This window comes from Natrix helvetica, assembly GCF_964273705.1.
Source record: "Natrix helvetica genome assembly, chromosome: 3".
Classification (NCBI taxonomy): domain Eukaryota; kingdom Metazoa; phylum Chordata; class Lepidosauria; order Squamata; family Natricidae; genus Natrix; species Natrix helvetica.
The window spans coordinates 177,757,455-177,770,205 of record NC_138549.1 but is presented as its reverse complement, the minus strand read 5'-3'; the positions used below and the strand labels follow the sequence as shown (position 1 = coordinate 177,770,205).

The 12,751-nt window shown below is 53.9% G+C and overlaps 1 protein-coding gene across 1 annotated transcript; it reads right to left on the bottom strand.

Annotated features, from left to right (window-relative positions):
- Positions 1-297: 297 nt before the first annotated feature.
- LOC309388571 (waprin-Phi1-like) lies at positions 298-7,552 on the bottom strand. Its single transcript, XM_081945978.1, has 4 exons — positions 7,352-7,552; positions 6,893-7,042; positions 1,615-1,767; positions 298-455 (listed from the first exon to the last, which is right to left on the bottom strand). The coding sequence occupies exons 1-3, from the start codon at positions 7,452-7,454 to the stop codon at positions 1,616-1,618; spliced, it is 405 nt and encodes a 134-aa protein (XP_081802104.1). The 5' UTR covers positions 7,455-7,552; the 3' UTR covers positions 298-455; position 1,615.
- Positions 7,553-12,751: the final 5,199 nt, after the last annotated feature.

Here is a 12,751-nt window from a genome sequence, read left to right as displayed (position 1 = left end):
AAGCTTGGCTCGAGGCTCATGATTTAATGAGGGCCTCAGTCATAACCCTGACAATCTGGCTGTTTCCAATGGCAGGCAGGCAGGCAGTCCAAGGAGATTCTTGTAACTTAGGCAGACGTCAATAGAGTTGTTGACTATCAACTATCCATGAGTGGCTCTGGTTGCCTGACACCAGGGGAAGGGTCCCAATTGTTCTCCCTCCCTCCCACCCTGGTCAGAGCTAAGTGGAGAAGGGGGCCCTGCTGCCAAAGGGAAGGTTGGCCAAGCAGTCGGCAAAAAACCACAAGATTCAGAGGCTGCTGTGTGAAAAAAGAGCTTTACTGAAAAAGACGGGAGGGGTGGAGGTTCTCCAGCATGGAGGGTTGGGTGGGCTTAGGCAGGAAGGAGGCAGAGAGTGTCCTGGTCATTTCTTCAGAGTCCTCTGAAGGCATTGGGTCCCCCAGCCTGAGCTGTATCTGCAGAAGAAAGGAGAAACAAGGTAAGGCCACACCTGGAATAGGGCACTCACCGTTTCACTCACCCCAACGTGAAAAAGATGTTGAGACGTTGGAGAAAGTGCAGAGAAGAGCAACCAGGATGACTAGGGGACTTAGGAGGCTAAAACATATGAAGAACAGTTGCAGGAACTGGGCATGGCTAGTCCAGAGAAAAGAAGCGTCAGGGGTGGCATGATGGCAGCCTCCCATATTTGAGGGGTTGCCACAGAGAGGCACTCCTCACCCCACCCCCACCCCCAATTACTGCTTTGCAGGGCATTGAGCAGCCTCAGAATCCTAGGGCTGCTTATCATGCCTTTGGAAGCTGCAGCAGCCTCACTCCACTTGCCCTCACTACTCTGCACTCCGAGATCCCTGTCAACCCTGCTCTCTGCTACCCCATACCATCTTTGCCATCTTCCTGGGCTTGTTGCTAATGAGGCATGTCTGGCCTGACTGCTGGGCCCTGCTAGGGCTGCCTTTGTACTGCAAAAAACTGAAAACCCTGGAAAACAAAAGTTGAAAGTAGTTCAATCTTTTCTCCAAAGCCCCTGAAGGCGGGGCAAGAAGCAACGGATGGAAACTAATCAAGGAGAGAAGCAACCTAGAAATAAGGAGGAGTTTAATAACAGTGAGAACAATTAACCAGTGGAACGACCTGCTTCCAGAAGTCGTGGGTAGTCCATCACTGGAGGTCTTTAAGAAGAGACTGGGCAGCCACTTATCTCTAATGGTGCAGGGTCTCCTGCTCCAGAAGGGGGCTGGACTAGCAGACCTCCAAGGTCCCTTCCAACCCTGTAATTCTATTAATTCTGAGGCTCTTTTTTTTTGGCCTTGTCTTCAGGTGCTTTGGAAAATAAGTTGACCCCCCCCCCCTCTTCTTTGTGGCAGCCCCTCAAATGCTGGAAGGCTTCTACCGTGTCCCTCCTAATCTTTCTTTTCTCCAGACCGTCTCTCTCCTTTCCTGGATCTCTTTTCCCTTGTGGGGGTTTGCTTCTCCCTGTCTTGCATCTTGCTGGTGGGGCCAGGCTCTGGGTTTGTGTCCCTGCAGAGCACCCTGTCTGGGGAGAGGGGCTTCTGCTGAGCTGGAGGGGGGGCTTCCCCTTCCATTCATGTCCCATGAACCAAAGATGCTCACCTCAGGTAGAGGGTGACGAGCAAGTCATAAACCCGCAGCCATTTCTGCAGCACTTCATGTTGCCTGAACAGTTCGAATCCGTGGAGCACGTGTTTTTGCAGAGACCCAGAGGTGGGATGGGCACATTCACATCTGGGCAGGACCCGGCTTTCTCTGCAAGGAGAGAAGAGCAGCGTGAGCTGAGAAGCCTCCCTGGGTGGGACATCACAGAAAGCAGAGGGAGCTGCAAAGTCCCAGCCCAGAAGGAGCAGCAGGACCTTCATCCCAACGCTCTTTGCAAAGCAGGCAGGAGCTGCAAGAGCAGAATAATCAAGAGGGATTTGTAAGATGATGAAGTTCAGATTTTTTTACTACCGGTTCTGTGGGCGTGGCTTGGTGGGCGTGGCCTAGGCAGGATACTGCAAAATCCCCGTTCCCCCCCAATCAGTTGGGACGTGGGAGTCAGAGGAGAGAAGGGGGGGGGGCAGCCAGAGGTGGCATTTGCCGGTTCTCTGAACTTCTCAAAATTTCCACTATCGGGTCTCCAGAACCTGTCAGAACCTGCTGGATTTCACCCCTCTCTCCCCCCCATATTTGACATGGTGGGGAGCATAATTGGGGTCTGACCCCAGCTCATTGACCCCTGCTCTCTGCAGCTGCTCTTTTGCTGTCTGCCCCAGAGGCTGAGAAAGCAGGCAGACTGGCCCAGTCTGGGCCCTGGGCATACCGAGCCTTAAAGAGCCCACCAAAAACCCAACCATTTGTTCAGAGGTGAGGCTGGGGATTTCTTACTATTAGATTCTGGGTTGACAGAGGAGCAGCAATGGACAGCTGAGGTAACTGGAACAGCGGTTTGTTAACAGGAACAAGGTAAAACTCAACTATGTACAATTCAGCACCACGACAGATATTTTATACAGCAGCTGTCAAGCAGGGCGGCCAATGGTGACACAGCAGAAAGCCCGCTTCCAGCCTGGCGCGTCTTAGCCAAGAGGTGCAAGACCTTGGTTGCCGGGCTGTCAATCGTATGTTGAGGACCTGCGGCAGGTCATAAGTCAAGGACCTAGGACCGATCGCAAGTCGAGGACATAACACTTACTCTTCTGGCAAGAAGGCTATGCGGACTCAAGGCAGCCCAGCCTGCTTCAGCCTCTGCAGCAGAAATTCCAGGCCTCGCCTGCAACTGGGTGGGGGGGAGTGGGGCCATACCCCCCCTTAAACATCTGGCAAACCTTGTCTGTGTTCAGCTGGGCAGGTGCCAGCAACCAACACGGAGCACCCAGCACAAGCAGCTGCCAGCATCCTCAGACGGCCCTGCAAACAGCTGCTTGTTGCAGAACCCCAAATAAGTTTCAGGAAGAATCTCCTCTCGGCAGAAAGGAGGGCAGCTGATGTGAAGGGGTGCAGAAGCGTCACCACATCTGGCCAGCTCAGGAGGGTTCACTTGCTGCAGCCAACTTGCCCTGGTCAACTCAGGGTGGACAATTGACCATGGCCATGTTGCCGTGGCCAACTCATGGCGGAATAACTCACCACGGGGCAATCCACGTGGGGTAACGCAACGCGACAAACATTTTCCACCCCCGTTTCTTCTGCGTTATTTCCATTTTTGGAACTTTGATCGGATGGAGTTATCCCACGTGGAATTGTCGCACAGCACGTTGGCCCTGGGGTGAGTTGGCCATGGCCAGATGTCATGGTGAGGCTTCCCTTGGCAACTTGGCCACGGCTGGTTGTCCCCTCTCGGGAAGGGAGACGGCGGATGCAGCAGACTGGGGAAAGTCTTCCTGTCTCCCCTGCATATTTGTGGCCACTGATTCAGTGCCGTTTCTTTGCTTCTGGCAGCGGCTTCCTCCACGCCAGAGTAAGAAGCCCAACCGTGGACGGTTTTCTTCCTGGACAACTTCCTAGAACGGACTTCCTGCTGCACCTGGAAGAGGAGAGCAGCCTCTGCCGGTTGAGACCACTCCTCCCCCCAGTCCTGGCACTGCCATCTCCCTGCCAGGCTCTTCTGAAGCTCCTTCCCTCCCCCCAGCCTTGTTTCCCCCCCTCCCCTCCTTGTTCTTCCCAGGGCAGGAATGCAGGTGGAACCAGAGTGAGACCGGAGGAACCGCCCAGGAAAAACAGAGCCCTGGAGACAATCCAGAAGCTGAGTGGCCCTCGGCTTGCCTCTGGCTCAGCTGGGAAAGGAGGGCAGGCTGGGTTCTCCTGCCAGGGGGAAGACCTCTCCCTCTGCCAGAGGAAGCACACGGGGTCCCAGGAAGAGCCTCCCACTTCTGCAAAGAAGAGAGCGTTGGCCCCAATTCCAGGGGACCCTCTGATCTTGCATGCCAGGAGCTCCTGGGCCACCCACGCCCCTTATGCCAGGTTAGGCCCGTGGAGGGGAAGCTCCAGGCTGGGGGAAGAGAAGGGGGGCGGGCTGTTGCTTACAGACCAGAGAGGGAAGCCGTGGGGAGAAGGAGCAGAGTGTGGGGCAAAGCTGGGACATTGGGGGCCAGGAAAGCTGGCTACGACTATTGTTTAGTTCAAAGAAGATTCAGAAAATGCCCCTGAAGGTGAACCGAAGGAGTGGGGAGTCTGTGGGCTTGAGGCCATGGGAAGCAACCTACTGCTCAGCACAGGATCCCAAATCAAAGGATCCCAGACAGGGATCTATCAGAGAATCTGCTGAGCGTGGTCCAAACAACGCAAGGAGGCAAAAGTGGCAACAGCACAACCAGAGCTGTGCCTGTAGTTAGAGTTTTGCATTCATTGCAGGTACAGCTTCACACACACACACACACACACACACACACACACACACACACACACGTACAATGGTCCCTATCCAACAACATGAGATTTAATGTGGATAAAAGCAGGTTTTACACTTAGGCAGGCAAAACCAAGGTTACATGTACACATTAGACGAAAGCTGGCTCAAAGTAATGAAGTGTGAGAGGGATCTCGGAGTCCAGCTGGACGATCCCTTAAACAGGAGCCAGCCGTGTGCAGCCACCAGCAAAAGAGCCAAGACGGTTCTAGGCTGCCTCAACAGAGGGAGAGAATCAAAATCAGGTGAAGGGTTAGTACTGCTTTATGAATCCTTGGTAAGGCCACACCTGGAATCCTGCATCCAGTTTTGATCACCACTTCATAAAAAAGCCAACTAAGTTGATCAAAGGCCTGGAGGCTAAAACACATGAAGACCAGTGGCAGGATTCGGGTCTGGCTAGTCCAGAGAAAAGAAGGACTAGGGGCGACATGATAGCAGCCTTCCAGTATTTGAGAGGTTGAGATAAGTTGACAAAAGCCGAGGTCAAGCTGTTCTCCAAAGCCCCTGAAGGCAGCACAAGAAGCAACGGATGGAAACTGATCAAGGAGAGAAGCAACCTGGAATGAAGGAGAAATTTCCTGACAGTGAGGACAATCTTACCAGTGGAACAGAAGTTGCCTCCAGAAGTTGTGGGTGCTCCATCACTGGAGGGGTTGGATTAGAAGATCTCCAAGGTCCCTTTCAGTTGGCAACCAATTCCAAGGAGCCAGCAGGGTCTCACCCTTGCCAGGAAGACTGGCTGGGGAAGGGGAGGGCAGAGCACAGATGGGGCACCTGACCAGCAGCTGAGGACCATGAAGGTTTCGCAGTCACTGTCCCGAGTAAAGGGTCCAGTGGTCATCAGAACCTGGCCATTTCCAGCAGGAGCCTCCCCACTCTTCTCTGTCCCTGGCTCCTCCACCTGGCAGTGACACGGGGGTCTGGCCTCATCCGCGTGCCCCCCCTACAGAAGCTGCCTGCAAGCCCATCTCCCCCCCTCCACCACAGTTGGAGGACAAAGCCCCCTTTGTGTAAAGAGGTGGGAGATACTGACATCTCACTGTTGCCTGAAAGGCAGGGGAAACACGCAGGACACAGCTAAATATCTTTAATAATATTGGTTGGGAAGCAGCCAATGATGGTTATGAGATTGATGGCTACATTGCGGTTCTAGAGAGCGAATGGTCCTTGATTTACAATCACTCGTTCAGCAACTGTTTGAAGTCACGATGGGGCTGAATGGGACTCACAACGGGGTCTCTGAAATTCCCCTCCCAACTGGCACCTCTGGCACCCCCTCGCTTTACGATGCATGGCTTAGCGATGGACAGTCCGGTCCCAATTCCCATTATACGTTGAGGACGACCTGTGACTAAATAACTAAATAACAACAACTAACCAATAAAGCACTGATGATGTTACTTAGTTTGGGTCATGAAACGTCTGCCAGAAAACAAACAAGCTCAGAGAGCACCAACGACTTCACAGTCTTCCTCCTCCTCCTCCTCCTCCTCCTCCTCCTCCTCCTCCTCCTCCTCCTCCTCCTCCTCCTCCTCCTCCTCCTCCTCCTCCTCCTCCTCCTAACAACTAAGCTCAGAGAGCACCAAGGACCCCACAGTCCTCCTCCTCCTCGCCACAATTCCCTCTCCCTTCTGGCACTGATGATGTTCCCTAGTTGGGTCATGAAACGTCTGCAAGGAAACCATCAAGTTCAGGATCCATCATAACAACAACTTGTGAGGTTAGTTATTGAAAGCCTCAGAACCATATTGATTCGGTAGCTTCCTTGCTGCTTTTATCGAATGCCAGTTCTGCCACCCTCAATGACCCCCGCCATAGAACATGCCCCCTCCCCCACATCAAATGCAAATGTCCATCAAGCACAGATCTTGATCCCTTCAAGGGGTCCCTCTGGACCCCTCCTGGCCCTCCAGTCCCCAGGTGGATCCCCTTTGACCCTCCCGTTCTTGAGAGCCCAATGCAGTCACTCAGAACCAGCTGCTCAGGAGAAGTGCCAGGAACCGCCCCCCCCCCCCCCCCAGCAAACAGCTCCTCCCATGGACCTTCCAGGTGGCCAATTTTTGGACAAGGCCTTCAGGGGCAGCCGCTGCCCAGAAGGCCTTGGAGACTGACCGATTCAAGAGGTCAAGAGTTCCTGGACGCCATGATGGCAACCAGAAAGCCCTGCCTCTTGGAGATGCTGTTAAGTGGACCCATGAGCCACAGCATCCCCATGGTGCTGAATTCTAAGCTGGCGTGGTCTGGGTGCCCTCCTCCGGATCAGGGCCAGGCTCCAGGCCCTCCCCAGATTACGTCCCTGCCATTCCGTTTGTGGCGTTTGTCTGTCCTCCCGAGCGAGCAAGCGTGTGTGTCCTAAGGCATTGCACAAATTCTGGCCAATGGCCAGCCGATGATTCAGGGTTTTGTGCAAAGCCAGAAGGAGGCTGATTTAGTAACCCGAGTTGAAGAGTGGCTGGAACGGCCAAGAATAACGTCTGCGAATACCGTCTGGGATCTGACAGGAAGTCCCACATCCTGTTGGGCAGCACTTCTGGTTCCCCTCGCAGCGGGCATCGGACTGGCACGCCTTCGTGCAGTTCCTGTTGGGCTTCTCCAAGGCTGCCTGGGGACAGGTGCCAGCTTTCTCTGTGACTGCTGGAAAAGGCCCCGGAGAGAGGTTGAGTCGTGAGCGCCCCCTGGTGACTGGGCTCCCTTGCCAGGGCTGGTGGGCATTTCCGCCCCCCCCCCCACTGCTGCCACCCAGATGCCCCCAGAGGAGGGGCTGGAGCAGGGGGAGAGCCCTCTGTTCACCCAGGTGTCCCATGGAATCCACCCCAGCACACCTACCCCCAGCCCCGGGGGAGACCAGGCCGTGCCCAGCTTGCTCTGGGAGCGGCCGGAGAAGGCGGCCTCCTTCTTCCTTCTCCTGGAAGGGAGGCTGAGCAGGGCAGCCCCTCCACCCACCTGTGGTGTTCTGTCCAGCCGCGTCAGGCTCCTGAGCACAGGTGGTGAGCAGGCCCACCAGGGAGAAGAGGAGGAGGGGGCAGCTGCCTCTCCTGGGCGTCATGGTGGCTGTGACTGAAGGAAGCTGTGGGATCCGGCCTCCTCAGGCCAAGCTTTAAGCTCTCCCAGGTGTGGCTGGCAGAGGGGAAGGGAGGGCGGAGGGGAGGGGGAAGACGGGCACCTGGGTGAGCAAATGGCTCTCAGCTCTTGCACAATTGCAAGGAATCAGGTGTCACGGCTGGTCCCCCTCCCCCTCCTCATGCAAACCAGGAAGCTTCTAGCTCAGACAGCCGGCTGCAACTGACCAGCCCACGGGCCAGGTGATTTGGACGTGCCAGGAGAGTTCACTCCACCTGCTGGGCATCAGCTCTTGGGCTCCTCAGCCTCAGTGGATCCTGCAGCCTTCTGGCAAGGGCCCTGCTCAGCCCAGCCGGGGGTTTCCAGAGGAGAAGTAGGAGGCTGGTCAGCGCCTGGGATGGCCCCGGGGCCTGATGCAATGAAACTGGGCAGAGCTTTCGGCCACAACACCCCTCCAAGGAGTTTCCCACAAGCTGTGACGGACGGCTGCAGGCAGTGGACGCGGGTGGCTTCCTGTTAGGAGCTCTTGGGTGGAGCATCTCAGAGAGGCCGGTGAGATAGCAGGAAAAATGGGCCAGAAGGATGAAAGACTGCTCTCTTAGTGTCGACACAATGGAAAAAGGGCTCAAGGGGTCAGTCAGATATTGGGGTGCACCTAAAAGGTGGGAGGACGTATCTATGGACCTCCCATTTGCAGGACAGGCTCAAGAAGACCTTTGGGGGTGCACATGTCATGCCAGCAGAGAGTGCAGAGATCTTTACTCCATCCTATCTCGATACTCTCTGGTTCAGCAAGGAGGCCACAGAAGGTTTTCCAGGTGGCTTGGAATGACCAGGGTGATCTTGCTACACTTCAGACTCCGGGAGACGGAGGAGGCTGGGTTCACTTTTGCTGGTGGCCTCTGGAGATACAAGGAGGAGGCCAGAAAGGGAATCACTCAGGAAAGGGGCTTTGAGCAGGATCCAACCACAGATACCATAAATGGATTTGGGCCACCTTCTCGGTTTCCATCTAGAAATCAACCCAGGGCGGATGTTTGCTTTGTGTGACATCTGGATCCTTTGCCATACACCTCAAAGGCTGAAAAGAGATCCCTTGAAGATCAGAAGAACCAGCTGGGTGAGTCCTGTTCTTCCTTCTCACCTACAAGTGAATTGGTGAAGGTGAAATGGATGAAGTGGAACCCCGAGAGACAGAAGGACTCTTGGTCTGCAGAGAATCCGAGATGGGTGCCAGGCAGGAAGGACTTCTTCTCTTGGCCGCAGTCCTTGATCTTGGACATCCAGGTGGCGGGAACGGCCAGGGAGGCCATTGTCTTGGCACATTTGTGTAGAGGCCACTGACTTTCACAGATCTGGCAAAAATTAGTGGTGTCTAGACTAGTGCTGCATCCTTTACCAAGGACAAGAGCTCAGCACACTCCGTGATTACTGAATAACAGAACAGCAGAGTTCGAAGGGGGCCTTGGAGGTCTCCTAGTCCAACCCCCAGCCCAAGCAGGAAACCCTACATCATCTCAGAGAGATGGTTGTCCAATCCCCTCTTTAAAAAAAGCCTTCACAACTTCTGGAGGCAACTTCTGTTCCACTGATTAATTGTTCTAACTGTCAGGAAGTTTCTCCTCAGTTCTAAGTTGCTTCTCTCCTTGATTAGTTTCCACCCATTGCTTCTTGTTCTGCCCTCAGGTGCCTTGGAGAATAGCTTGACTCTCTCTTCTTTGTGGCAACCCCTGAGATATTGGAACACTGCTATCATGTCTCCCCTAGTCCTTCTTTCTCTTAAGCTAGACATACCCAGTTCCTGCAACCGTTCTTCATATGTTTTAGTCTCCAGTCCCCTAATCCTCGTTCTTGCTCTTCTCTGCACTCTTTCCAGGGTCTCAACTGCGAAGTTACATTGTGGTGACCAAAGCTGGACACGGCACTTACCACGGCCGTATCAAGTGGAACTAACACTTATCCCTCTGTTGATGCAGCCTAGGACTGTGATCTTTCTGGGTGGATTCCACCAGTGGCTGGCCACCAGCAGTCCCGGCCGGGTGATCTGGGGCAGCCAGGTGGGTATCCAGGGAGGCCCCTCTAAAGGCAGGACTCCTTGGCAGGACTTTAGCGGGCAGCCTTCTTAGCTTTCAGAAGGGGCATCTTTCAACACACCTGCCTTTTTCATTGTGCATCACTTTATCTTTGAACGTGCATCGTTCTTTTATCATATAGGTAGCCCTTGACTTATAGTGCTTGTTTAGCGCCCACTCCAAGATATGGCGGCACTGAATAAAGTGACTTACGGCTGGTCCTCGCACTGATGGCCGTTGTGGCACCCTGAGGAGTCCAGGGGTCACTTGGTGGCCATTTACGACCTTCCCCTCAAAGTCAGTGGGGGAAGATGGATTCACTTAAAAATGCCCATCATAAAACATTATAAAATTGGGAGGAGCTCAGCAACCTGACTGCTTAGCAAGAGAAGTTCCAGTCTCAACGGCGATCATAAGTCAAGGACTTTGTATTCGCTGTACAACTGTTCACTTAGTGGCAGTTCAAAATTACGACGGCACTGGAAAAAGTGGTATGACTGTTTTCTACACTGTACAACAGTCAGGTGATCAAAATCCGGATGCTTGGCCACTGGCTCGTACTTATGACGGTTGTAGTGTCCTTCTGGAGTCACGTGGTCCCCCTTTGCGACCTCCTGACATGCAAAGTCAACGGGGAAGCCACACTCACTTAATGACCGTTTCACTAACTTCACAACTGCAGGGATTCACTGAACAACAGCGACAAGAGAGGTCGTAAAACGGGGCAAAAGGTAAGAACTGTCCCACTTAGCAATGGAAATTTTGAGCTCAGTTGTAAGTCGTAAGTCAAGGACTGCCTGGACTTGGTGTTACTTTCTCTCCTTCGTCATTCCTTTTTGCAGTCTGTCTGTTTGGGAGTGAAGGAGTATAAGAACCAACATGAATCTATATTGGCTTCTGCTTATATTATTGCAGACTGTCAGAAATGAGTTGTTTTCTAGCCTGGCAAATTGTAACCTTTATACTGGACTGCAAATGTTATCTCACTGCTGCGTTTGGCTTCCATTCTTGGCTTCAAAGCTAGGCACATTCTTCAAAACATAGAAGAAATTGTTACAGGGGAATATCAGGCCCCATAGATAAAGGAACCAAACCAGGGAGTTTTCCTGGCTCAGAAATCCTTAAAGCATTCTGCTGAAAAAGCAGCCTGGCAAAGGGGGGCTCCCACCCCCTCCCCAAGGCCATGGGAATCCTCCATAGATAAGGGAGACAGAGACAGGAGCTGGAACAAAAGGAGGCTTTAAAGACCACGTTGGTAACGAATCTTTGACACTGATTGGATAAACTTTGCTTCTATCTGCCTACAATGCATATAATCCTCTGAGCCCCTCTCGCAGGGGGAGGCTATTCCTTACATCCCTTTGTTTCTATGTTTTGGAGATAGTTTTGTCACCCAGCTTTTGCTACGGCCATAAATAAAAGCTGATATTTTTTGCAAGCCTCGTCTGGAGTCTCCACTCTCTTGGGCATCTCAGTGGCTCCGGGAAACTGCTGGAACTTTACTGTAGAAAAGCAGGATTTCAAACCCCCCCCCCAAGCACCCACTTTTGGGATTCTGGGGGGCAAGGGGGGACCCTCTGCATGTTACTCTGGGAAGCCCCCCCCTCTCCCAGCCCCACAGATCAGTGGACCTGCCGCAGCCCAGCCACAGGCTGATTCAAAGCCAAGGGCGGTGCAATTTACGAGGGGCTGATCCTGCCTGACTCCCTCCTGGCTCCTGAGTGATCTGCCCTGCCAGGTTCCCCTCCTCTTGCTGTGGCTGATGGCTTTGGCCTTGGAGTCAACAATGGGGCAAGACCTGACTGTGCACACAGCCGCTTCGTTTGGAGAGCTCCCTGCCCTGCCAGAACCTGCTTCGTGCAACACGGCCAGCAGAGTTTGGGCCCTGGGGGGAAGGGGGAGGGCTGATGGAGGGCGGGGGGGGGGGGGCTGGAGAGGAAGGGCCGGGTCCCAGAGGCTGCGGTTGAGAGGCCCACAGAAGCTCCCTCGAGAGCACCGTCTCCTTGCCCCCCTGGCTCTCTCTGGCTGAGTCAAGATGGCGACCGCACCATCTCAGCTCCACCTGTCTCAGGAGACCCTTCATTGCACTGGCACCGTCTTGCCCCTTTTGGCCCCCCTGGGTGGGTGCCCTGCTCTCTTGTCCTCTCCAGGGGTACCTTGGTTGCTGCCCCGTCGCCCCTCCTCCATCGCTCACTGAAAGGGCCCCTTCAGGTGGCAAAAATGAAACCCCTCCCCAACCATTGTTGCTTCAAATGAAGATGAGGAGCTTCCTGGGTGCAAATTTGGCTCTTTGGCTTAAAATACTGAGACCCCGATAGGATGGCAGCATCAGAGGAACCAGTCAACCCGGATGGCATCTTATTGGGCATCAAGAAACACAACTCGGTGGCTTGCCCTCAGGGGTCCTGGAGAGCACTGTGGGTTTGCACAGGTGGAAGAGGCTCAGCACACGGTGGCCTCACCTCAGGGACGAGCCAGGGTTAGGACCTGGATGGGAGATTAGCATGGCAGTGGGAGACGGGACCATGGGATGATGGACTGGTGGGGGTGTAGGGGAAAGATCTTGAACTTTCAACTGGGTGGGGGAAACCTGGGAAGCTTTCAGATTCGAGTTTCCCCAGGTGGGCCAACGTGGCTCTCTTCATCAATTGGAACTTTGAGTAACACTTTTGCCTCGGACTCTGATTGACTTTCGGATGCTCTTTGGAACCCTGACACCCAAATCTGGGCATTTTCCTTGCAGGGAGCCTTTCAGAGATTCCTGCCTTGAGTCTGAATTGCCACACAGTCTTGTAAAGCAGCCTTGCACTTCTCCCGGTGACTTCCTTTGCAAGCAGCCCTCTCAGGAACTCAGGAGAAGCTTCTGGAGCACCAGGGCCATAAAGGGGGCCTTTGCAGGCCACGTGAGCCACAGAGCTGAGTGGGAGCTTCCTGGGATGAGGGTGGCGTGGGTTTTACGGGAGTCTCTGCCCCAGGAATAATCCATTGAAGCAAAGGGGTGAGTTCAGCTTACCACTCCTATAAGGTGACCAGCGGGAGGGAGGCTCTCTGAGCATATGCAGAGTTATTTCTGCTGCATTGCTGCAGCCAGTGAAAATATTACAGGTAGTTCTCAACTTACAGAGCCGTGGGGCACAGTGGTTAGATTGCAACATTGGAGGCTAATTCTGCCGACTGCCGGCAGTTTGATTCTGACTGGCTCAAGGTTGAC

What these genes read in the sequence shown, in the direction of transcription:
- LOC309388571 (XM_081945978.1), bottom strand. Translation starts at nt 7,454, where the DNA reads ATGACGCCCAGGAGAGGCAGCTGCCCCCTCCTCCTCTTCTCCCTGGTG. An exon ending in GGCTGGACAGAACACCACAG is followed by an intron (nt 7,043 to 7,351) that starts GTGGGTGGAGGG and finishes GGCCTTTTCCAG; the next exon opens with CAGTCACAGAGAAAGCTGGC. An exon ending in TTCCTGTCAGATCCCAGACG is followed by an intron (nt 1,768 to 6,892) that starts GTATTCGCAGAC and finishes CTCTCCTTGCAG; the next exon opens with AGAAAGCCGGGTCCTGCCCA.